Below are 26,617 nucleotides of genomic sequence, written 5' to 3' on the forward strand. Positions count from 1 at the left end.
CCATGCAAAGAAATTTCCCCTTAGTATCCAGGGATGCGTAGGTTAGAGGGATTAGTGGGTATAATATGTAGGGATATGGGGGTGGGGCCTGGGCAGGATTGTGTTCAGTGCAGACTCGATGGGCCGAAGGGTCTCTTTCTGCACTATAGATTCTAAGAAATTTTTTCACCTAGGGAGTGGTGAGTGTGTGGAATTCACTACCACAGGAAGTAGTTGAGGCCAAAACGTAGTGTAATTCCAAGAAGAAATTAGATATAGATCTTGGGATTAAAGGGATAGAGGGATATGGAGGGGAAGGGGGTTTGAATTTGATGATCAGCCATGATCATAATGAATGGTGGGGAAAGGCTGAAGGGATTAATGGCCCTTCTAGCTTCTGTGTTTCTATATGTCAGCTGTTCTATAATCCCGAGGTATATCTGTGTACTTGTCTGCATCGCCCTAAAGCATCTTTTAGCCAATAAAGCCATTTGTTGAACGGCAGTTGTGGAACATTTGGGCAGTTTGCACGCAGAAAGTTAATGCCCCCTCGTGTGATGTTAATCGAGGAGCTTAATATCGATCAGCGTGCCAGGGAAAACTCCTGTGTCAGCGAAATGGGAATCTTTCAGTGTCTGGGAACGTTTCCGCCCATGGCTTAGGGAGGAGGGGGAGAGAGGGAAGCGATCAGAGAGAGGGAAGGTTGGGGGAAGAGAGGGAAGTTTGAGGAAGAGGCAGATTTTGCAGGCTTGGTATCACAGAAGCCGAACACAATTCTCGTTTCTCCAGGATTCATAGAATCATTGAATCTTTACAGTTAGAAAGAGGCTTTTCAGCCAATGAGCCTGCACCAATCGTCTGAAAGAGCATCCCACCCAGACCCCCCCCCTCTACCTTATCCCCTTAACCCCATGTATTTACCATTGAGCAAACTCTCAACTGCCCTCTGAAATGGCCTGGCCAGCAGCTCAGTTCAAGGGCAACTAGGGATGGGCAATAAATGCTGGCCAGCCAGCGACGCCCATGTCCCACAAATGAATTTTTAAAAAATCCACCTATCCCAACCATCTTTTTGACACCAAGGGGCAATTTAACATGGCTAATCCATGTAACTGGTCCATCGTTGGGCTGTGGGAGGAAACCCAAGCAGACACTGGGAGAATGTGCAGACTCCACACAGTCAGCCACCCAAGAAGGGAATTGAACCTGGGTCCCTGGCGCGGTGAGGCTGCACTGCCCACCACTGTGCCACCGTGCCATTCTCTGTCTCTTTGATGTGGCTTTAATCTTGTCCCTGTACTCCTTAGCATGAATACCCCTCACAGCCTGTACTGCAACAGATGGGGGCGACACAGTTGTTAGCATTGCCACTTTACAATGCCAGGGACCTGAGTTCAATTCCCAACTTCGGTCACTGACTATGTACATTCTCCCCGTGTCTACGTGGGTTTCCTTCAGGTGCTCCAGTTTATAGAATTCCTACAGTGCAGAAGGATGCCACTCGGCCCACAGAGTCTGTACTGACCACAATCCCAACCAGACCCTATTCCCGTAACCACAGACACGTTTATCCTGCTAATCCCCCTGACAGTAGGATCAGTTTAGAATGGCCCTAACCCCGCACATCTTTGGAGTGTGGGAGAAAACCCACACAGACACGGGGAGAATGTGCAAACTTTACATAGACGGTCATCTGATGCAGGATTGAACATGGGTCCCTGGTGTTCATAGAATCATAGGAACCCTACAGTACAGAAAGAGGCCATTTGGCCCATCGAGTCTGCACTGACCACAATGCCACCCAGTTCCTATCCCCATATCCTACCCACTAATCCCTCTAACCTACGCATCTCAGGACACTAAGGGACAATTTTAGCATAGCCAATCACCCTAACCCACACGTCTTTGGACTTTGGGAGGAAATCGGAGCACCCGGAGGGAACCCACACAAACACAAGGAGAATGTGCAAGCTCCACACAGACAGTGATCTAAGCCGGGAATCGAACCCAGGTCCCTGGAGCTGTGAGGCAGCAGTGCTAACCACTGTGCCACCATGCCACCCTGTGGTTTCTTCCTGGTTGGGTGCCATGCTAAATTTGCCCTCAGTGTACCCAAACAGGCACCGGAGTGTGGCGACTAGGGGATTTTTCACAGTAACTTCATTGCAGTGTTAATGTATGACAGTAGTAAAATAAACTTTAGTTTAAACTTTAAAATAACCCTGATCAACCCCAGATTGGGACCTTTTTACGTTTTGCACCGCTCAGTGAGTTCAGAAGAAGAACAGGCTCACAACATTCACCCCTTTATGCCTGAGTCTTAAGTCCTCGCCAATATCTCTTGCTCCTTTTCCGCTATTGAGCAGATTTTTCTCTCCAAATATTTACCTAATTCTCGTCCTTTCAGGCGGTACGTTCCAGATCATCATAAACAAAACTCGCTGTGTGTTTTAAAAGTGTTTCCTCATCTCACCTCTGCCTCGTTCGCCAGGCTTCAGAAAATCTGCGCCTTCTGTCTGCAGATTCCCCTTTAGCTGAAAGCTGTTTTGCCTTGTTTACTCTGACCAAAATGGTTTACGGGTTTTTAAAACCGTATCGAATCTCTACAAGGTGGGGAGGGGGAGCAATCTGAATTTGTATAGCGCCGTGCATGTGACTAAAACATGCCAAATTGCAGAGTCTCAGTCTCCGAATAGATAAAACCCTCCTTTTATTCCCTCCCCACTGTCAAATTCCAGAATGCAAGCTACCTCACTTATTTTTAGAAGTCTTTTTTTAATAACGGTTTTTAATTGGGTGCCTGAACTGTGCCAGTCAGTGGACTTTCACCCATGGCAGGCCTGGTACCATTCCTCACCCTTTCTGTAGTCTGAGTTGCCTTAGCCTTTCCCTCCCGAAGGGAGCTTTCCTCTATGCCCTCTCCGAGGCCTTGATGTCCTTCCCAAATTGCGGCGCCCGCAGTGTTTGGACTCCGTCCACCTTGATTTCAATGCATTTACAGCAGTAAAGGTCAGCTCAGCGGAACAGCTGCTGGGGGAAGGTGTCTGACTGGGCTGCGTACAAGGCCTCTGGTTCCAGGCCAGCTGCCTGGGGGGGATGCTGGGAAGTCATCAGGCCTCAAGTGTGGTCTCCTCGGCAACCGCGGGCCTGCACCAAGGCAGGATTGTGGGCCTGGACTTTTTATCTTGCTGAATCTCCACTGAGTTGAGTTGTGTTCTGACAGACTTAACTCCCCCAGCCTCCCCAGTTGTGTGTGTGGGTGGGTGGTGGGGGGTGGAGAGACAGAGGGCGGTACAGCTTCCCTGTAGTTGAAATTTGGAGATGGAAAGAGATGTGGAGCCGCAGTTAATCCAACCCGATATTTTGCCAAACAAATGTTTTATCAATGCTGGCCCTCATTGCGGAGGGGATGGGGTATACGGTTGGGAAGTCTTCCTGCAGGTAAATGGTGCAATGGAGGACTGTGTACGGTTTTGGTTCCCTGACATGAGTCACAGAATTGTACAGCCCAGAAAAGGCCCATCAGACCTGCACTGACAATGAAATTCCATGAAGGAGGGCGGCATGGTGGTTAGCACTGCTGCCTCATGGCGCCAGGGACCCAGGTTCAATTCCAGCCTTGGGTGACTGTGCATGTGGAGTTTGCACGTTCTCCCTGGGTCTGCATGAGTTTCCCCTAGGGCCAGGGTAGCGCAATCCATCACGCAAACCAGCCTCCCGTCCGTTGACTCTCTCTACACTTCCCGCTGCCTCGGCAAAGCAGCCAGCATAATTGAGGACCACACACAACCCGGACATTCTGTCTTCCATCAGGGAACATAAGAAATAGGAGCAGGAGTAGGCCAACTAGCCCTTCGAGCCTGCCCCGCCATTCAATAAGATCATGGCTGATCTGTCGTGGCTCAGTTCCACATTCCCGCCCTCTCCCCATAACCCTTAATCCCCTCTCTTATCAAAAACCCATCAACCCGCGTCTTAAAAATATTTAGCGAGGCAGCCTCCACCACTTCAACGGGCAGAGAATTCCAGAGATTCACCACCCTTTGAGTGAAGAAGTTCCTCCTCAACTCTGTTCTAAACCGCCCCCCCTTTATCTTGAGGCTGTGCCCCCTAGTCCTACTGTCCTTTCTGAGCAGGAAGAGTCTCTCCACCTCTATCCTATCCATCCCATTCATCATCTTATATGTCTCAATGAGATCTCCCCTCATTCTTCTAAACTCTAACGAGTACAAGCCTAATTTATTCAGCCTCTCCTCATAGCTCAACCCCCTCAACTCTGGCATCAGCCTAGTAAACCACCTCTGCACTCCCTCCAAGGCCAAAATATCCTTGCGTAAGTACGGCGCCCAAAACTGCACACAGTACTCCAGCTGCGGCCTCACCAATGCCCTATACAGCCACAGCAAGACCTCCCTACTTTTATATTCAATCCCCCTCGCTATGAAGGCCAGCATCCCATTTGCCTTCCTGACCACCTGCAAGCTGGGTTTTTGCGACTCATGCACAAGGAGCCCGAGGTCCCTCTGCACCGTCGCCTGCTGCAGTTTTTCTCCACATAAGTAATAATCCTTCCTACCATTATTCCTACCAAAGTGGACCACCTCGCACTTGCCAACATTAAATTCCATTTGCCATTTCCTGGCCCATTCGCCCAGCCTATCTAGATCCTTCTGTAGACTCTCCCCACCCTCTGCACAATTTGCCTTTCCACCAATTTTGGTGTCATCAGCAAATTTCGACACCCTACACTCGGTTCCCTCCTCCAGATCATCTATATAAAAAGAGACAGAAGTCTGAGGTCACTTACCAACCGACTCAAGAACAGCTTCTTCCCTGCTGCTGTCAGACTTTTGAATGGGCTTACCTCACATTAAGTTGATCTTTAGAAACCCTATAGTGCAGAAGGAGGCCATTCGGCCCATCGAGTCTGCACCGACCACAATCCCACCCAGGCCCTACCCCCATATCCCTACATATTTACCCACTAATCCTTCTAACCTACACCTCTCAGGACACTAAGTGGCAATTTTAGCATGACCAATCAACCTAACCCGCACATCTTTGGACTGAGAGGAAACCGGAGCACCCAGAGGAAACCCACGCAGACACTAGGAGAATGTGCAAACTCCACACAGACAGTGACCCGAGCCGGGAATCGAACCCAGGTCCCTGGAGCTGTGAAGCAGCAGTGCTAACCACTGTGCTACCGTGCCACGTAGAGATCTTTCTCCATACCCTAGCTATGACTGTAACACTTACTTCTTTCCTCCTTTATGAACAGTATGTTTTCTCTATATAGTGCGCAAGAAACAATACTTTTCACTGTATGTTAATACATGTGACAATGATAAATCAAATTAGTTTCAGAATAAGGTGTCTCCCTTTGAAGGCACAGATGAGGAGGAATATTTTCCCTTATTGTTATCTTAACCTTTGGCATTTTATACCTGCAGGAGAAGTGGAGACAAGATCATTAAATATGCTGAAAGCTGAGTCCGATAGCTTTCTAATCTACAGTGGAATTGAGGGGCATGGGGGAGGGCAGGCAAGGTAATGGGGTTCAGACCACAATCAGGTCAGCAATGTGTTAGCAGAACGATGGAGCAGGCTCGAGGGGCTGAATGTACTACCCTTGTTTCTTATGAGTTGTTTCACTGGCACCAAGCTCAATTTGTGATTCTTAGAACCCTGCTGTGCAGAAGAGGCCATTTGGCCCACCAGGTCAGCATCTACTCTGACAGGGTATCTGATCCAGCACCTCCCCACAGCCTATTCCCATAACCCCACACATTTCCCGTGGCCAATCCACCTAACCTACTCATCGTGGGACAATAAGGGGCAATTCAGCATGGCCAATCCACCTAACCTGCCCATCTTTGGACAATAAGAGGCAATTTAGCATGGCCAATCCAGCTAACCTACACATCGTTGGACAATAAGGGGCAATTTAGCTCGGCCAATCCACCTAACCTACACATTGTTGGACAATAAGGGGTAATTTAGCATGGCCAATCCACATAACCTACCCATCTTTGGACAATAAGGGGTAATTTAACACAGCCAATCCATCTAATCTATACATCTTTGGACAATGAGGGGCAATTTAATATGGCTAATCCCCCCAACCTGCACATCTTTGGACAATAAGGGACAACTCAGCAAGGCCAATCCACCTTTCGGGCACATCTTTGAAGCATGGTAGGAATTGGAGCACCCGGAGGAAACCTCACAGACACGGGGTGAACTCCTCAGTCACCCAAGGCCAGAATGGAACCCGGGTTCCTGGCGCTGTGAGGCAGCCCTCTACCAGCCAGTGAAGGACAATTCTATTTTGTTGAGATCGGTGGCCACTGTAATGTAAGACATTCAGAATCCGATTTGAGCACAGCAAGATCCCACAGCTAGCTCTGAGGGAATGACCCCAGATTGAATGACTTGCCGTGACGGGTAAATATCGGCATGGGAACTACTTCAAAATGCTAGGCCACAGGATTTTTTTTCCTTTCACCAGAGGGGGTTTCTGGTTAAAATCCTTGCCTGAAGATGGATGAGATTGAAGGCTGGCCTCTGGATCAATGCATTTGCCCATTGAGTGCTGGGAAAATTGGTAAATATCTACCTGTGTGTTTGCATCTTACACAGAGAGCTGAAAGGCTCAAACAGCCTCTTACGCTGCCCTGTTCTATAAGGCGATTTTTGCCATCCACCTCTTGCCTCAGAGTGTATTGAGATTGTTGGCCGGGTTAACAGCACCCCCTGCTCGGGGAGTGTGATTTAGCAGTTAGTTTTCCTGTAAGCGGGGCCAAGTTTTGACCAGCAGCTTCTTGTGTTGCAGGTGGAGACGGTGAAGAATGTTCTGGAAGAGCTGAAGCTACGGGTGTTTGAGGTGACAGATGAGAAAGCCACGCTTGATGGCAGCGATGTCTTCTTCACAGGTGAAAGCTGGTTATGCTCGCTGGCTCTTGCTCTCTCTCTCCCTCTTTCTTGCTTGCTCTATCTCTTGCTCTCTTGCTCACGGTCTCTCTCTCGCTTATTCTCTCAAATGTTCTCTTTTTCTCCCCCTCACTCGTTCTCTCTCGCTCATTTTCGCTCTCGCACTCGCTCTCAGTTTTGGCAAAATTAGCCACAATAAAATGGCCGCCCTATCAAAGACATTCCTAGTGTCTTGGGGTATGGTTTCAGGAGTGCCAATAGCTCTGTGGCACTGCAGGCCCGTTCACTGGACCCACACGATGACCATGGGCTGGGAATCTGTAAACCTCGTCTGTAAGAATGGTTACAGCACAGAGAGAGGCCCTTCGACCCATTGTCCCTGTGCCAGATATTTGGGTGTGCAGCTCACCACGTCCCACGTTCCCTGGGCCCTGCAAACCTTATTCGCTTCAGATGCTTATCCAATTCCCGTTCTGGAAGCCACGACTGAATCCGACCCCATCACGCTGTGACCCCAGGGGACGTTGCTGCATTTTCCACACCACCCTGTTGGAATGAAATTGTTAGATCTGGGGGCAGATCCCGAATGTTAAATCTATCTCGCTCTGCGGCCCTTAGTCAACGGAGAAAATTTCTCCCATGTGAGACTTGTGGAGGTTTACATTGGACACTTGGCATCTGCATCAACCCAATCCCTCCCTGAGCCTCTCCACAACCTTCCCCCCCCATTTGTCATTCAGGAAGTGACACATTTAGAAAAGGCTATATTTTTCACTCGCCATTCTATTCTGGACTCTGACTTAGATGAGGAAGTGGTTGGCGTGACATACTGATGATATGAGTGAAGCCCCTTTTATTTAGGGGTGGGGGGGAGGGGGATGTTGCTCGGAAGGGTCTCTGTGTCCCACGTACACCGGGCAATCTCCTTGAATTAATTTTTCTCCCTTGAAAGCTGTTGTGTTGGATGCCGAACTGGTACCTCGAGCAACTTGATGTGCTTACGTAGAAACAAAGAAAATAGAAGCTGGAAGTAGGCCATTCGGCCCATCAAGCCTATTCCGCCATTCATTTTGATCGTAGCTGATCAATATCCTGATCTCGCCTCCTCCCCCGCCTCCAATTACTTCCCAAAAGCTTTTTCTAATTTCTTCTTGAAATCATGTAATGTTTTGGCCTCAATTATGTTCTGTGGTCGTGAATTCCATACGTTGACCACTCTCTGGGTGAAGACATTTCTCCTCCGCCCAGTTCTAAAAGGTTTAGAATGTTTTGGCCTCAACTATTTTCTGTTGGTAGTGAATCCCACACATTCACCACTCTCTGGGTGAAGAAATTTACAGCTTCGTATTGCTCCTGCTCTGCTCAAGACCGCAAGAAACTACAGCGGGTCATGAACGTAGCCCAATCCATCATACAAACCAGCCTCCCATCCATTGACTCTGTCTACATTTTCCCCCTGCCTTGGAAAAGCAGCTAACATAATTAAGGTCCCCACGCACCCCAAACATTCTCTCTTCCACCTTCTTCCATTGGAAAAAAGATACAAAAATCTGAGATCATGTACCAACTGACTCAATAACAGCTTCTTCCCTGCTGCCATCAGAATTTTGAATGGATCTGCCTTGCATTAAGTTGATCTTTCTCTACACCCTAGCTATGACTGTAACATGACGTTCTGCACTCTCTCGTTTCCTTCTCTATGAATGGTATGCTTTCTCTTAATGCAAGAAACTATACTTTTCACTAGGAATGAGTAATAAATACCGGCCGAGTCAAGGTGCTGTGACACTCAAATCTCATGAAAGGTTAAAGAAAAATCAGATGAAACTGCACGGATTTTAGTGCCTAGGTTTGAACTGGAAGCTTATGAGGAGACACTAAGTTGGTTAGGATTGTATTCATTGGAGTTTAGAAGAGGGGATCTCATTGAAACTTAAAAAATTCTAACAGAGTTAGAAAGGTTAGATTCAGAATGTTTCCGATGATGGAGTCCAGAACTAGGGGTCATAGTTTGAGGATAAACTGATACAAATGACAATAATAAATCAAATCAAAATTCCTCCTCACCTCTGTTCTACAAGGTTTATTCCTTATCCTCTGACCCCTAGTTCTGGACTCCCTCTACCATCAGGAACATTCTTTCTGTATCTACCCTTTCTAACTCAGTTAGAATTTTATAAGTTTCAGCGAGATACCCTCTCATTCTTCTAAACTTCAATGAGTACAATCCTAACCGACTTAGTCTCTCCTCATAGGCTTCCTGTTCAAGCCTAGGCACTAAGTTCTGGTCAGCCTCATTTGTTTTTACTTTAGTTTTCCATGAGATTTGAGTGTCACGGCATCTTGACTAGGCCAGTATTTATTGCCCGCTCCTAGTTGTCCTTGAGAAGGTGGTGGGTGAGCTGTCACCTTGAGCTGCTGTGGTCCATACGATGCAGCAATACTCACGGTGCTGGTGAAGGTTTAGGATTTGGACCCAGTGGCAGTGGAGGAAGGGCGATGTAGTTCCAAGTCAGGAGGGTGTGCAGCCCGCAGGGGAACTTGAAGATTGTGGTGTTCCCACGTATCTGCCGCCCTTGGTCTTCCGAGGATTGTGCTTGAAGGAGACTTGGCAAGTTGCTGTGGTCCATCTTGTCGATGGTACATAGGAGATCCAGGCAGTACACAGTATACTATAACACTCCTTATTTGAGCATTCATAGAATCATAGAAGCCTACAGTGCAAGAAAGAGGCCATTTGGCCCATCGAGTCTGCACTGACCACAATCCCACCCAGGCCCTAACCCCTTATCGCTACATATTTACCCACTAATCCATCTAGCCTACATTTCTCAGGACACTAAGGGGCAATTTTAGCATGGCCAATCAACCTAACCCACACATCTTTGGACTGTGGGAGGAAACCCATGCAGACATGGGGAGAATGTGCAAACTCCATACAGGCAGTGACCCAAGCCAGGAATTGAACCCTGGAGCTGTGAAGCAGCGGTGCTAACCACTGTGCTATTGTGCATTGTGGATATTCGGCAGGCTTTGGGGAGTGGAGTGTGGGAAGGTGAGTTACTCCCACAGAATTCCCAGTCTTTGACTTGCTCTTGTGGCCACAGCACTTACCTGGCTGCTCCCGTATAGTTACTGGTAAATGGTAACCCTCCGGTTGGGTGATATATGATCATGGGACTAATTAGGAGGATGTGGCATCCATACACTTGTTTTAACAGGCGTGCTGGTTGGCATTTGATTTGTTATTGTCACTTGTATTAGCAGACAGTGAAAAATATTGTTTCTTGTTTGCTATACAGACAAAGCATACTGTTCACAGAGAAGGAAAGGAGAAAGTGCAGAATGTTGTGTTACACTTGTAGCTCGGGTGTAGAAAAAGGTCAGCTTAATGCGGTCCATTCAAAAATCTGACAGCAGCAGGGAAGAAGCTGTTCTTGAATCGCCTGGTACGTGACCTCAGACTTTTGTATCTTTTTCCCGACGGAAGAAGGTGGAAGGGAGAATGTCCAAGGAGCGTGGGGTCCTTGATTATGCTGGCTGCTTTTTCAAGGCAGGGGGAAGTGTAGACAGAGTCAATGGGTGGGAGGTTGGTTTGTGTGATGGATTGGGCTTCATTCTTTGTAGTTTTTTTTGCGGTCTTGGTGAGATCAGGAGCTATACCAAATTCCGATTCAACCAGAAAGACTCTTTTTTACAGTGCATCCTGGAGGTTGGTGAGAGTTGTAGCTGACATGCCAAATTTCCTTTGCATCCTGAGAAAGTAGAGGTGTCGGTGAGCTTTCTTGGCTATAGTGTCGGCATGGAGGGACCAGGTTTTGGTGATCTGCACGCCCAGAAACTTGAATCTCTCGACCATTTCCACTTTGTCCCCATTGATGTAGACAGGGGCAAGGCCCCACTATGCTTCCTCTGTCTAACTAGGCCTCCTTAGGTTAGGGTAGGTTGAGTTGAGGAGGGGGCACCCATTTCATCCCTATACAGAGGGCTCCCTCCCACAAGGGTCACAGGCTGAGATTGATTAAGCCATTCAGCCCATCAGGCCTCTGCCAGCCCTTTGACAGAGCTAGCCCCACACACCACAGCTCTCTCCCAAATTTGAGATCGAATCTGCTTCTACCCTTTTCCCCAGGCTGTGCTTTGCATGTTGTATCACCGCCCCCTCTGGCACCAGTCCACGTACGCTCTCCCGACCCTGTGACATCTTGTCTATTTTCCCTTGGTGTTTTTTTTCCCTCTCTGACCTGACCTCTCCCGCCTCCTCTTTTACTCGGTTCCAGGGCGCGAGTTCTTTGTCGGGATCTCAAAATGGACCAATCACAAAGGAGCGGAGTACGTGGCGGATGCATTCAAGGTGAGACCCCCCCCCTCTCCCCAATCCCACCTCACCTCAACAACCTCCTGGAGTCCAGTGGTTCTGGGAGTCGAATGGCCGATTGGAGTTGGGAGATGGTCAAGGGGCAAAGCAAGTGGGTGGGTGTGTATTTGGGGAGGGGTGGGGTGTGACGGGTAGTTGGCAGCGGGCAGCTTTTTTTTATCACCACGGTGGTGCATCAGGAACTTTTCCTTGGCGTACTCTACTGTCATGTGATCTTACATCACCGATGATGTGGACTGTCTATTGACATACTTCACATTAACCCTTGAGCCCACACAGTGACATCTATCACAGGCAGGGGCAGCACAGTGGTTAGCACTACTGCCTCACAACGCCAGGGCCCCGGGTTCGATTCCGGCCTCGGGTCACTGCCTCTGTGGAGTTTGCACCTTCTGCAAGTGTCTGTGTAGGTGGTGCTCCAGTTTCCTCCCACACTCTAAAGATGTGCAGGTTAGTTGCATTGGCCATGCTGAACTGCCCCTTAGTATCAGAGGGGGATTAGCTGGGGTAAATACATGTGGTTGCGGGGATAGGTCCTGCGTGGGATTGCAGGCTCGATGGGCTGAATGGCCTCTTGCACTGTAAGGATTCTATGAATGTGGGGTTCAGTACTCAGACTGGGGGAAGGAGGCTGCAGAAGAGGTTTACCGGGATGCTGCCTGGATTAGAGAGTATGTGTTATAAGGAGAGGCTGGACAAACTAGGGTTGTTCTCTTTTGAGTGGCGGAGGCTGAAGGGAGACATGATAGAAGTCTATAAAATTATGAGAGGCATCGATTAGAGTTGAGAGTCAGGCCCAGAGTTGAAACTAGGGGGTACGCACTTAAGGTGAGAAGGGAAAGCTCAAAGGAGATGTGAGGGACAAGTTATTTTACACAGAGTGCTGGGTGTCTGGGACGCAGTGGTGGAGGCAGATACAACAGAGGCGCGTAAGGGGCTTTTAGATAAGTACATGATTGGTGAGGCCAGACCAGGAGTATTATGTGTAGTTTTAGTGTCCTTATCTGAGGAAGGATGTCCTTGCTAAGGTACAGTGAAGGTTTACCAGGCTGATTCCTGGGTTGGTAGGTCTGTCATATGAGGAGAGACTAAGTCTCTCCAGGATTATATTCACTGGAGTTTAGAAGAGTGAGAGGGGATCTCATAGAAACTTATAAAATTCTAACAGGATTAGACAGGGTACATTCAGAAAGAATGTTCCCGATGGTGGGAGGAGTCCAGAACTAGGGGGTCACAGTTTGAGGATAAGGGGTAAACCTTTCAGGACTGAGGTGAGGAGAAATTTCTTCGCCCAGAAGGTGGTGAATGTGTGGAATTCACTACCAGGGAAAATAGCTGAGGCCAAAACTAGGCGGCACGGTAGCGCAGTGGTTAGCACTGCTGCTTCACAGCTTCAGGACCCGGGTTCGATTCCTGGCTCGGGCCACTGTCTGCGTGGAGGCTGCACATTCTCCTCGTGTCTGTGTGGGTTTCCTCCAGGTGCTCCGGTTTCCTCCCACAGTCCAAAGATGTGCGGGTTAGGTTGATTGGCCGTGCTAAAAAATTGCCCCTTAGTATCTTGAGATGCGTAGGGTAGGAGGATTAATGGGTAAAATGTGTAGGGATATGGGGGTAGGGCCTGGGTGGGATTGTGGTGGGTGCAGACTCGATGGGCCTCTTTCTGCACTGTAGGGTTCTATGATTCTATGCTCTATGAAAACATTGTGAAATTTCAAGAAGAAATTAGATACAACTCTTGGGGCTAAAGGGATCAAGAGAATGGGGGGGGGGAGGGGGGATCAGGATATTGAATTTGATGATTAGCCATGATCATAATGAATGGTGGAGCAGACTCAAAGGGCCAAATGGCCTAGTCCTGCTTCTAGTTTCTATGCCTATATGCAAGGGATAGAGGGACATTGACTGAGGGAAGGCGGAAGGGGTTAGTTTATTTCAGCACAACATTGTGGGCCGAAGGGCCTGTTCCTGTGCGGTACCGTTCTATGTTCTGAAATGATGAGCTGTCCAGGTAAAATGGTGGGGGGGGGAGGTTTGCCGGGGTTAGTGGAAAGGTTGTGGTTTTTCAACTGACTTTGTAGTGTGAAGCTGATGCCAAGGATTAGGTTTCCATTCCCAAAATAAAGATTATTACACGTTTATATATAAAAAAGAAGCAATTCTAGGCTGGTTTTATACATGGACAGTTTGTTAGCGATCTTACTCTGAATCTGTCCCCTCTCTGGAGGGAGGGGGTGTATTTTGGGGGGTACAGACAGGACCTGGGAATCTCCGTTCGCTGACAATCCAGGTAAGATCTGGTGGAGCCTGTGAGCTGGTGGGTGAGTCTCTCCTACGGTAAAGGTGGGTTTGGTAATAATGGATTGCTGTTTTATTTGGCTGTCCAGGATTTTACTGTCTCCGTCGTGCACATTCCCGAACCCCATCATCTGAAGAGTTTTTGCAGTATGGGAGGTCCCAGCACCATTATCATCGGGAACAGTGAGGCTGCTCGAAAAGCCATCAAGGTGAGGTTACCCCGCGTTACCCACCCCCCACCGCTCTCCCCTCCGAACACAGAACCTCACCCAGAATTACCCATTTATAACCCCCAGCCCACTACCCCCTCAATCAGGAACCCTTCCCCGCTCTTGCGCCCCTCTGCTCTCCCCTAATATCCATGCCCTTCCCCCTCCCCATGCTTGCCGCAACCCCCTCTCCCCCTGCTCCCCCCACCCCACACACGCTCTCCAGTACGTCTTTCGGACTGTGGGTGGAAACCAGAGCACCCGGAGGAAACCGCCCCCCCCCCCACGCAGAGACGGGGAGAATGTGCCGACTTTACACAAACGGTGGCCTGAGGCCAGAATCGAACCCGGGTCCCTGGCGCTGTGAGGCAGCAGTGTCACTGTGGCGCCCACAATATTACTCATTTCGCCCTCTCGCTCTCGCTCTTGTTCTCTGTGTCTCGCTGTCTCGGTCACTCATCCTCAATCTCAATGTTAATACCTTGTTCTCACTCAATCTCTCTCTTGCTTACTCTCTGTTGTGCTGCCTCACACTCCCTCATACTGCCTCAATTCACAGAATGGTTCCAGCCCCGAAGCAGGCCATTCAATTTGTTGTTGCTGCTGGCTCTTTTGCAATGATAATAATCTAGTCCCACTCCCCTGCCTTCTCCCAGTTTTTCCTCATCAGATATTTATCCCTCTACACTGTCCCCATCAAACACTCCCCAGGACAGGTACAGCATGGGGTTAGATACAGAGTAAAGCTCCCTCTACACTGTCCCCATCAAACACTCCCCAGGACAGGTACAACACAGGGTTAGATACAGAGTAAAGCTCCCTCTACACTGTCCCCATCAAACTCTCCCAGGACAGGTACAGCACGGGGTTAGATACAGAGTAAAGCTCCCTCTACACTGTCCCCATCAAACACTCCCAGGACAGGTACAGCACGGGGTTAGATACAGAGTAAAGCTCCCTCTACACTGTCCCCATCAAACACTCCCAGGACAGGTACAGCACGGGGTTAGATACAGAGTAAAGCTCCCTCTACACTGTCACCATCAAACACTCCCAGGACAGGTACAGCACGGGGTTAGATACAGAGTAAAGCTCCCTCTACACTGTCACCATCAAACACTCCCAGGACAGGTACAGCACGGGGTTAGATACAGAGTAAAGCTCCCTTTACATTGTCCCCATCAAACACTCCCAGAGCAGGTACAGCACGGGGTTAAATACAGAGTAAAGCTCCCTCTACATTGTCCCCATCAAACACTCCCAGAGCAGGTACAGCACGGGGTTAAATACAGAGTAAAGCTCCCTCTACATTGTCCCCATCAAACACTCGAGGGACAGGTACAGCACGGGGTTAGATACAGAGTAAAGCTCCCTCTACACTGTCCCATCAAACACTCCCAGGACAGATACAGCACGGGGTTAAATACAGAGTAAAGCTCCCTCTACATTGTCCCCATCAAACACTCGAGGGACAGGTACAGCACGGGGTTAGATACAGAGTAAAGCTCCCTCTACACTGTCCCATTAAACACTCCCAGGACAGGTACAGCACGGGGTTAGATACAGAGTAAAGCTCCCTCTACACTGTCCCCATCAAACACTCCCAGGACAGGTACAGCACGGGGTTAGAGACAGTGTAGAGGGTGAAGCTGATAGGATTGAGTTGCTGCTGAGGGGCGATGATAGAAACAGGCCTGTGTTTTTCAGGTGTCTGACCACTTTCCTCTTTGTCACCAGGCGATGGAGCAGCTAACAGATTATCAGTACGACAAACTGAGTGTGCCGGATGACGCCGCAGCCAACTGCATCTACGCACGAGTTGGCAATAAGAGCAACACCCTGGTCCATCGGACAGCGGATGAGTTTCCAGAAAGTTCCCAGGTCAAAAGTGGTTTTTGTTTTTTTTTGGGACTGGTTTCCTTGGGTGTTTGAGCAAAGCTGTACAATAACATCGGCCTGCGATTTTCTCTCTGGGGCTCTGTCCTGATGGGAGTGGAAGGTGGGGGGGGGGGTCAATGGCACACAGAACCACTGCTTCAGGATTTAACAAAAACTGTTCAAAAGGTTTGAAATGAGGCGAATGAGATTCTACCCTAGCCATGGGAAGCCTCTGCGATGTTCTAGACTGAGGCTGATCAGTGGCATTCCCCTTTAAACAAGGGTTTGGGAGCAGTGACATTGGTGTGCATTCCCCTTTAAGGCGGGGTAGGTGAGTGGTGACGTTAGTGTGCATTCCCCTTTAAGCAAAGGTATGGGAGTGGTGACAGTGTGCATTCCCCTTTAAGCAAAGGTATGGGAGTGGTGGCATTAGTGTGCATTCCCCTTTAAGGCAGGGTAGGTGAGTGGCGGCATTAGTGTGCATTCCCCTTTAAGGCAGGGTAGGTGAGTGGTGACAGTGTGCATTCCCCTTTAAGGCAGGGTAGGTGAGTGGCGGCATTAGTGTGCATTCCCCTTTAAGCAAAGGTATGGGAGTGGTGACATTAGTGTGCATTGCCCTTTAAGGCAGGGTCGGTGAGTGGTGATATTAGTGTGCATTCCCCTTTAAGGCAGGGTAGGTGAGCTTTATGTATTCTCGTCTAAGGAATTTAACATTACTCAAGACTGCAGAAGGTTCTGAGTCCAACATCGGCACCTTCTGGTTGGAGATCAGCACTGCAGAGTTAGCAGAGAGGGAGAGCGGGCTCTGATCTAAGAACAGGGTCAGAGAAGCCAAACTGACCAGCTTAAAATTCCCCCCCATCTTCAAGTTAACCCCGTGGAGCAGAATCTCTCTGTTCTCCTGGGTTTTGGTTTATGTGAGGGACATGCTGTGCATGTTCTGAGAAGGTGTTAAGTTATTTTTCAGCATAAATTAGCTGCAATCTGTAACCCAGGCAGTGTTCAATTAGCACCACAGCTGCAACGTGTCTGTACTTTGCTTAATACTTCACAGATGTTTGAAAGTTATGCAGAAATGTGGCACAGGCACACCAGGAGCCCGTGTGTTTCTGTGTGTGTGTGTGTGTGTGTGTGTGTATGTGTGTCCCCGTGTGTGTGAATCTCTGTGTGTCTGTCTCTCTGTATCCCCAGTAAAAAGTCTGACAACACCAGGTTTTGGTCCAACCGATTTATTTGATAGTAAACTCACAACCTGGTGTTGTCAGACTTTTTACTGTGTTTACCCCAGTCCAACGCCGGCACATCCACATCATCTCTGTATCCCTGCATGTGTCTGCCTCTGTGTGTCCCTGTGTATCTCAGTATTTGTGTGTGTGTGTCTCTGTATCCATTTGTGAGTGTCCTATTCTCTGTACCTCCTCTCATGCTCCGGGTCTCTCTCAATCTCTGTTCCTGTTTTCCCCAGCACCCTTCCAAACATACACACACAACCTCATCAGCCCCCCTCTCTCTTCCCACACCCTCTCTCTTTCCTCCCCCATCTCTCTCCCTCCCCCCTCCCACTTCTCTCCCTTCCCCCCCTCCCACTTCTCTCCCTTCCCCCCCTCCCACTTCTCTCCCTTCCCCCCCTCCCACTTCTCTCCCTTCCCCCCCTCCCACTTCTCTCCCTTCCCCCCTCCCACTTCTCTCCCTTCCCCCCCTCCCACTTCTCTCCCTTCCCCCCCTCCCACTTCTCTCCCTTCCCCCCCTCCCACTTCTCTCCCTTCCCCCCCTCCCACTTCTCTCCCTTCCCCCCCTCCCACTTCTCTCCCTTCCCCCCCTCCCACTTCTCTCCCTTCCCCCCCTCCCACTTCTCTCCCTTCCCCCCCTCCCACTTCTCTCCCTTCCCCCCCTCCCACTTCTCTCCCTTCCCCCCCTCCCACTTCTCTCCCTTCCCCCCCTCCCACTTCTCTCCCTTCCCCCCCTCCCACTTCTCTCCCTTCCCCCCCTCCCACTTCTCTCCCTTCCCCCCCTCCCACTTCTCTCCCTTCCCCCCCTCCCACTTCTCTCCCTTCCCCCCCTCCCACTTCTCTCCCTTCCCCCCCTCCCACTTCTCTCCCTTCCCCCCCTCCCACTTCTCTCCCTTCCCCCCCTCCCACTTCTCTCCCTTCCCCCCCTCCCACTTCTCTCCCTTCCCCCCCTCCCACTTCTCTCCCTTCCCCCCCTCCCACTTCTCTCCCTTCCCCCCCTCCCACTTCTCTCCCTTCCCCCCTCCCACTTCTCTCCCTTCCCCCCCTCCCACTTCTCTCCCTTCCCCCCCTCCCACTTCTCTCCCTTCCCCCCCTCCCACTTCTCTCCCTTCCCCCCCTCCCACTTCTCTCCCTTCCCCCCCTCCCACTTCTCTCCCTTCCCCCCCTCCCACTTCTCTCCCTTCCCCCCCTCCCACTCACACAGATACACACACACACACACACACACACACACACACACACACACACAATCCCTCACCAACTCTCTCCCTTGCCTCTCTCCTCCTCCATCCATCCACCCCCAATGCTGTCTCTCCCTTAAAACCTTCCCAGGGACCACCCAATCTCAAGCATGAATGAATCTGACTCTGTGGACCACCCCCATGTTATCCTGAGTGTTTTTATTCCTCCCCCTATTTCTCCAAATGTATTACAATATCGCGGGGTTATTGAGTCTGCTGTGCTGGTCCCAGCTGTAGTGGTAGTGAAGGTATCGGGAGGCAGTCTTATTTGTTTGAATGCCTGTTTAATAACAGACCAAACAGCAGGTTTTTTTAAGTCCCACGGGACACTTCTCATTGTTGGCAGGTTGTGAACTGGTGGATCTGAAAAATATCTTGAAATATGAGTGTGTCCCCACACTGCTGGGGATCACTGCCCCTGCTCTGTCCTATTGCTAAAGAGAGAGGGCCAAGCCTAACCCTTGTCTGACAATGTCTTTAGTCGATGTAGGAAAGGAATTAACAGCCGTGGTTTGTCCTTAAATCCTTAAGGGTGATGTGAGCAGGTTTTTAAACTCGGATCTTGGCAATGTTGGATGTACGCTGTTTAAAAGAAAAGGGCAAGTTAGCCAGCCAGGCTCGCAGTGACTAATTGGAAGGGGAGGGGAGGGGGTCGTGAAAAAGATGTTGGCAGACTTAGTTACTTTTTTATCTTGTGTCTGGCAAGCAAGGACGTGCGTAGCAGAGAGTCCCACAGCTGGGAGTATTTGCCTGCTTTTTGTCTCGGTGACAGTATTGACACTGTGTATGGGTTACTCGCTTGCTTGCGGGTTAATCTTTCTGAAGCAGAAAGAAGTGGGGAAAATTACATTGAAAATAGAAGCAGGAGTGGGCCATTCGGCCCTTCGAGTCTGCTCCGCCATTCATTTTGATCGTGACAGATCATCAAATTCAATATCCTAATCCCACCCTTCCCTCCCATATCCCTCGATCCCTTTAGCCCCAAGAGCAACATCTAATTTCTTCTTGAAATCACACAATGTTTTGGCCTCAACTACTTTCCGTGGTAGTGAATTCCACACATTCGCCACTCTCTGGGTAAAGAAATTTCTCCTTGTCTCCATCGTGAAAGGTTTACCCCTCGTCCTCAAACTGTGAATTGCTAGTTCCCGACTTCTCCACTGGAACCGTGGTTAGGACTGGTGTCTCACGGCACCAGGGACTCGGGTTCGATTCCCGCTTGGGTCACTGTGTGTGTGGTGTCTGCACATTCTCCCCATGTCTGCATGGGCTTCCTCTGGGTGCTCTGGTTTCCTGCTACAGTGCAAAAACATGCTAGTTATGTGCAATAGCCAGGCTAAATTCTCCCTCACTGTATAAGAAAGGTGCCAGAGTGTGGCAACTAGGGAATTTTCACAGTAACTTCACTGCAGTTTTAACGCAAGTCTACTTGTGACAAAAGAAATTGGGAACATTCTTTCTGAATCCACCCTGTCTAACCCTGTTAGAATTTTATAAGTTTCTACACGATCCCCTTGCCCCCCCCCTTACTCTTCTAAACTCCAATTAATATAATCCTAACCCACTTAGTCTCTCCTCATACGATGGACCTGCCATCCCGGGAATCAGCCTGGTAAACCTTTGCTGTACTCCCTCTATAGGAAAGATACCCTTCCTTAAGTTAAAGGGAGAGGTACTGGAGCTGCTTAGAATGGACGGGTTTTCAATGTGCAAGAAAGTGGACCTTTCCTCTGGCAACTGAGTCAAAGTCATAGCTTTAAAATAATCCACAGAAGAGGGACGATCGGGAAGAATTCCTTCATGCGGAGCGTGGCTTCCTCTCCTTGGGCAGTGCCTCTGGATCGAGGGTTACTCCTGTTGCGATGGGGTCTGAGATGGTGCCTCGGTCCAGTGCAGGGGTTGGGTGGGTTTGTGCGCGTTCTCTCTGACACGCTAAATTCACCTCCGCACATTCCCGATGAAGTTGCACGATATGTTCAATGTCTTCCCGAATGGGCTTCCTCCACTTTCGTCCAATAATAGTCAGAAGTCATCAGAGATATTTGATCTCTTCAGGAAAGCTTTTGGAGAATCCATAGAATCCCTTCAGTGCAGTAGAAGATTATTCGAACTATGGAGTGTGCACCCACTCTCTGACAAAGTATTTTACCTAGGCCCACTCCCCCACCCTAACTACGTGCTTTGTTCATAGCCAATCCACCTAACTTACACATCTTTGGACGCTAAGGGGCAATTCAACATGTCCAATCTGCCTAACATACACACCTTTGAACACTTAAGGAGGAATTTAGCATGGCCGATCCACCTAACCTACAGATCTTTGGACGGTGGAAGGAAACAGGAGTACACGGAGGAAACCCACGCCGACACAGGAAGAATGTGCAGACTCCACACAGACAGTCGCCCCAGACTGGAACTGAACCTAGAATCCTGGCGCTGTGAGGCAGCAGTACTAACCATTGCACCAAGGATGTCTCTAAAGCTTTTCCATTGCCCTCCTGGGAGTCTCTAGAAGACCTGGGCTCTGAAAGGAAGAGTCACGTGGAGGAGACTCAGGATGGGGGCTCACCAGGACCCTCTCTTCCAGGAAAGTGCAACAAGTGGTGGATTTAACCAAGACACGCTTATCCCAAGAATGAATTGAAAGGATGTATCTGAGTGTCTGATTTAATCATGTTTCAGCTACATTTTACAGTAGATAACTATGTTAATGGTACAGTAATACAAAGTGAGGAGACCTTTTTGTTTGTTTGCGGTTAGCAGCGGTTAGCACTGCTGCCTCACAGCACCAGGGACCTGGGTTCGATTCCTGGCTTGGGTCACTTGCGGAGTTTGCATGTTCTCCCTGTACCTGCGTGGGTTGCCTCCAGGTACTCCGGTTTCCTCCCACACTCCAAAGATGTGCGGGTTAGGTGGATTGGCCGTGTTAAATTGCCCCTGAGTGTTGGGGGGGATTAGCAGGGTAAATGCGTGAGGTTACAATGGATAAGGCCCCAGGTGGGATTTTCATAGAATTGTACCGTGCAGAAGGAGGCCATTTGGCCCATTGAGTCTGTACTGACCATCCAGGCCCTAACCCCATGCATTTACTGTAGGGATTCTATCAAATGTTCATTGTGCAGGGGGCTCTGACATAGTTTGAAAACCGCTATCGTGGCACTTTTTTCCTAAATTCTTTTTCCGTCTTCGCCTCCAGGCCTTCAAGAAGCTTCCGGACTACACTTTGATCCCAGCCTCCTGCACAGAAGTGGCCAAACTGGGAGCAGCCCTGAGCTCCTGTTCCATTCTAATCAACAAGAAGTTTGAATACTAGTGGACGGGGAATGGCCCTCTTGTGCCCCCTCCTCTTCCCCCACCCCACAACGCACCTGCCTTAATCCCACGGTGGAATCGAGTAGAAATGGCTCTGATTTGATGGATGCCAAGGATATGAGGGGGACGCACTGGAATATTTGGATCAGGATCTATCTCCCCCACCCCCTATTCCCAAGAATGAAGCTGGATTCTTTCCACGCACCAGACTAGAGATTGAGGATTTACCTTCAATGTAGCCAAGGGCCTAACTTACAGAGCAAAGCCTTTATTGTAGGAGGCATTTCAAGATTATGGGGGGGGTGTTGAAGACCTCAGCATTACCACACCTAATACACTGGCTCTAATCTGAGGCAAACATGTCCATTTTACCACTCAGTGCTCCCAGCGAGCGCTGTCATGTCCTTCCACCCCATTCCCTGAAATCCGAGATCCTCTCCCACATTTCCATCTCCCCCTCTCTGTTCTTTCTTTTCTCTAAGAATGCGTGCTTGATTTCTGATCTGGATGTTATTGAAACTTGGCATGAGGGAGACCTCCCTAATTCTGTACAGACTTCCGAGAAACCTCACCTCGTTCATCCCCACCCCCCCATCTCATCCCAGCTTTCTCCCAAATGTGGCGGATTCTCCTGGAGGGGAGAGGGGGAGGAATTATCCAGCTTGTTTCTCGTGTTGGATATCCTGCCTGCAACTGGCCAAAATCTGGCTTAAATATCTGGGTGGGGGGAGCGAAGAGGAGACAGAAATGTCAAATTCTTCAAACTAGGAATCATCCCAAACCCAGCTGTGGTCAAACCCTTCTCTGACTTAATCCAGCACTGAAACCATGCAAGGAATGTTTTGCAATTAACACGGTCTTTTAATATTTCAGAAACTTCTCAAAGAACATGGGACAGATGTCTGGGCTCCCCTCCCTCATATATTAGTCACTCACTGGTTCATCTCATTGTTATTTTTTTAAAACCACAGTGTATGCAGTTGGTGCATTTGGAAGCCAGGAGGATTTTCTCAAAGCGGGGAGATTTGGGGAGTGGAGAACAGCAGTCTTGGGATGTTTGGTGACCATTTGTGTCTCCCCCTGATGTGGAGATGCCGTCGTTGGACTGGGGTAAGCGCAGTAAGAAATCTCACAACACCTGGTTAAAGTCCAACAGGTTTATTTGGTAGCAGAAGCCACTAGCTTTCAGAGCGCTGCTCCTTCATCAGGTGAGTGGGAGTTCTGTTCACAAACAGGGCATATGAGGACACAAACTCAATTTACAAAATAATGGTTGGAATGCGAGTCTTTACAGGTAATCAAGTCTTAAAGGTACAGCCAATGTGAGTGGAGAGAGGGTTAAGCACACGTTAAGGAGATGTTAATTGTTAACTGTCTTGGCTGGAGACAATACATGACTTTAACCTGCATTTAACCCTCTCTCCACTCAAATTGTCTGTACCTTTACTTGATTACCTGTAAAGACTCGCATTCCAACCATTATTTTGTAAATTGAGTTTGTCTCGTTATATCCCCTGTTTGTGAACACAACTCCCACTCGCCTGATGAAGGAGCAGCACTCCAAAAGCTTGTGGTTTGTGCTACCAAATAGACCTGTTGGACTTTAACCTGGTGTTGTGAGAACTCTTACTGTGCTTACTGTGAATCCAGGGTTAACAGAATGGAAACGTGTGGTGAAGCTCCCCTTTTGCCCCCCTGCCGCAATCCACAGTTCGCTGGGCGCAAACCCGGCATTGCAGGTCAGTTGTCGGGTTTAGGGAAACAAATATTCCATTACCAACCAGTTGTAAACCCAGAGACCAATTTGAACATTAAAACTCTGCGAGCTTCCTGCAACAGCTCTGCCTGACCCTGTGGGCAACTGCACCACCTAGAGTTGGAAAACAATATTGCAGGATCACAGACGGCTCTGCTCAGCTTTCTTGGCCGATCTTTGTCATTTGTTTTTGAATTAACAGAGAGCAATAAATCATCAATGTTGCAAACTCATTAGCATCTAAAAGTTCCCTTTTGATAGGTGCAGTCCTGTGAATGTTACCCTGCCAAATTCAGATACCCAGCCCATGTCACCTGTGTGTGTGTATGTATCACACACAATATGATTGAGAGTATTCTTAGTCCAAAGATGTGTGGGTTGGGTTGATTGGCCATGCTAAGTTGACCCTAGTGTCTGGGTAAATGTGTGGGGTTGCGAGAATAGGGCCTGAGTGAGACTGTGGTCAGTACAGATTCGATGGGCCGAATGGCCTCCTGTACTGTAGGGATTTTATGATTGTAGTGCAAGATTTTTTTTAACACCTGAATACAGACACATTTTTCTTGTGCAGTGACAATTTAACGTTGTGCTGTACAAGCAGATCCCCCTCAATCTTTACAGCGGTAACATGGGTCAGATTTTATGTACTTCTTCAACAGGTGGCACAGTGGTTAGTGCTGCTGCCTCTCAGTGCCAGGGACCCAGGTTCAATTCCCGGCTTGGGCCACTGTCTGTTGGAGTTTGCAGATTCTCCCCGTGTCTGCGTGGGTTTTCCTCCCACATGTGTGGGTTAGGTTGATTGGCCATGCTGAATTGCCCTTAGCGCCAGGAGGATTAGTAGGATAAATATGTGGGGTTACGGGAATAGGGTCTGGGTGGGATTGTTGTCGGTGCAGGCTGGTTGGGCCAAATGGCCTCTTTCTGCACTGTAGGGATTCTATGATTCTTCCTGCAGTCCGATCCACTTCCAGTGTGTCCCCTCATCCCAATCTTCCCCCTGGATTGGGATCAGTGTAGCTGAGGCAGAGTCAATTCACTTGGTGCTTTTTATTTCTGAGACTAAAATCCCATCTTTTGTACCACGTCTCCTTTATGAGCGACTCTTCTGACAATAAAATTGAGAATCTGCCTTGAAAATCAGTGTGCGGTGTAAATATTCTTCCTGGGCTATATGTGTGAGAGTGGGTGTGTTGTGTGTGTATAGAGGACACCAGTCCCTCCATATTCAAATAGATCACAAGAGTTTTCTACCTTCATTTCTATAACCCAGATCGGAAATGTTCATTGATCCTTTACAGCTTTATCTATGTTTGGATAAACTTAAAAAAAATCTTCTGCTCCTACTCGGACCATATCCCCCTGTTCCCTCCCTATTTATGTGCCCACCTAAATGCCTCTTAAATGTTTGAATGTGCCTGCTTCCACCACCTCCACTGGCATCACATTCCAGGCACCCATCACTCTCTGCCTTCAAAACTTGCCTTGCACCTTTCCCTTAAGCTCCCTCCCCCCTCTCACCTTAAACCAGTGCCCCCTTGTAATTGACACTTCCATCCTGGGGAAGAAGCCTCTGACTATCCATGCCTCTCATAATCTTGTAGACCTCTATCAGATCTCCCCTCAGCCCCCGTCCTTACACTGAAAACAATCCTAGTCTATTTAACCTCTCCTCATAGACAACACCCTCAAGACCAGGCAACACCCTGGTGAACCTTCTTTGCACTCTCTCCAAAGTGAGAATAGTGTGGTGACCAGCACGCAATATTCCAAATGAGGCTAACTAATGTTTTAGATATTTGTTAATACTCCAGGCTTTTGCATCTTCTTGAAATGAAATTCTGTGTGGAAACCTCTCCAAAGACATCCTTCCAGAGATGGATGGTGTCCAACCAATTGAACGCAGTATTCCTAATGTAGTCCAGAATTCCACCTAACTTTCACCCCATTAGACCCAATCCCATTGCAATGAGGAATGAAGTTTGATTAGCTTTTCTTCCCTAACTTACACCATCTAATTTTGTGGACGATTTTATGCACATGTATTAAACTACTAATCCAGAAACTCATATTCTGGGGACCCGGGTTTGAATCCCGCCATGGCAAATGGCGGAATTTGAATTCAATAAAAAAAATCTGGAATTAAGAATCTACTGATGGGCATGAAACCAGTGTCGATTGTCGGAAAAAACCCATCTGGTTCGGTAATGTCCTTTAGGGAAGGAAATCTGCCGTCTTTACACTGTCAGGCCTATGTGTGATTCCAGAGCCACGGCAATGGTTGACTCTTAACTGCCCTCGTGCTACTAGAGATGAGTAATAAATGCTGGTCAGTGATGCCTATGACCCATGAATGAAGAAAAAAATCCTAAATCCCTCCACAGTTACAACTTTCTCACCATTAAAGCCTTTCAGACCTTCAGCCTGAAATGGATGGTTGCTTTTCTATGATGAATTTTACCACACCTCTGGCCACTTGCTCTATCTGTTAACAACTCTGCATTTTCAATTCCAATTTACGTTAGAATCCCTACACTGCAGTAGGAGGATGTTCGGCCCTTCAAGTCTGCACCGACCACAAACCCATCCAGACCCTATCACCAGAACCCCACAGATTTAACCTGCTAATCTCCCTGACGTTGGGGGCAATTTAGCATGGTCAATCCACCTAACCCGCACATCTTTGGACTGTGGGAGGAAACCCATGCAGGCATGGGGACAATGTGCAAACTCCGACCAGAGGGTGACCCAGAATTGAACCCTATGTCCCTGGCACTGTGAGGCAGCAGTGCTAACCACTGTGCTACCGTGTCGCCCCTAAATGTTGCTTCAGATATCATCTAACTTGATGTGCTGAGCAAACTTGGTGATCTACCCCTTTGTCTGCATGATCCATTAATGCATTTTAAAATGTTGAGGCCCCCAGTACCAATTTCTGGCGATTGATTATATGACCATTAATCCAACTCTCAGTTTCCTATCTACAAACCAATTCCCAACTTGTGTCAATAGTTTGCCTCCCATTCCATGCAAACTTTCATTCTTGTTAACTGCCTCCTTTATGGAACCTTACTGAATGCCTTTTGAAAGTCATTGAAAATAACATCTGTAGTTCCATGTGGTAGAGATGGGTGCATTAAAGTTAGTTACTAAGTAGTTAGTTAGTATGGGTGGCATGGTGGTTAGTACTGCTGCCCCACAACTCCAGGGACTCACGTTCGATTCCTGGCTTGGGTCACTGTCTGCGTGGAGTCTGCATGGGTTTCCTCCGGGTGCTCCGGTTTCCTCCCACACTCCGAGAAACGTGCAAGTTAGGTGTATTGGCCATGCTAAATCCTGCCTCAGTGTACCGGAACAGGTGCCAGAGTGTGGCTACTAGGGGATTTTCACAGTAACTTCATTGCAGTGTT

At 48.8% G+C, this 26,617-nt stretch overlaps 1 protein-coding gene across 3 annotated transcripts in view; it reads left to right on the forward strand.

Annotated features, from left to right (window-relative positions):
* The window catches only part of LOC145348550 (N(G),N(G)-dimethylarginine dimethylaminohydrolase 1-like), an 85,282-nt gene extending 62,720 nt beyond the window's left edge, over positions 1-22,562 (forward strand). For all 3 annotated transcript variants that reach the window (XM_080196740.1, XM_080196739.1, XM_080196741.1), the window contains 5 exons: positions 6,815-6,914; positions 11,193-11,266; positions 13,675-13,794; positions 15,532-15,675; positions 21,339-22,562. In XM_080196740.1, coding sequence (XP_080052866.1) covers positions 6,815-6,914; positions 11,193-11,266; positions 13,675-13,794; positions 15,532-15,675; positions 21,339-21,455 — 555 coding nt within the window. In that variant the 3' untranslated portion in view covers positions 21,456-22,562. The remainder of the gene's footprint in view (positions 1-6,814; positions 6,915-11,192; positions 11,267-13,674; positions 13,795-15,531; positions 15,676-21,338) is intronic.
* The last annotated feature ends 4,055 nt before the right edge of the window (positions 22,563-26,617 follow it).

This window comes from Carcharhinus amblyrhynchos, chromosome 9 (genome assembly GCF_965287045.1).
Source record: "Carcharhinus amblyrhynchos chromosome 9, sCarAmb.v2.hapA, whole genome shotgun sequence".
Classification (NCBI taxonomy): Eukaryota; Metazoa; Chordata; class Chondrichthyes; order Carcharhiniformes; family Carcharhinidae; genus Carcharhinus; species Carcharhinus amblyrhynchos.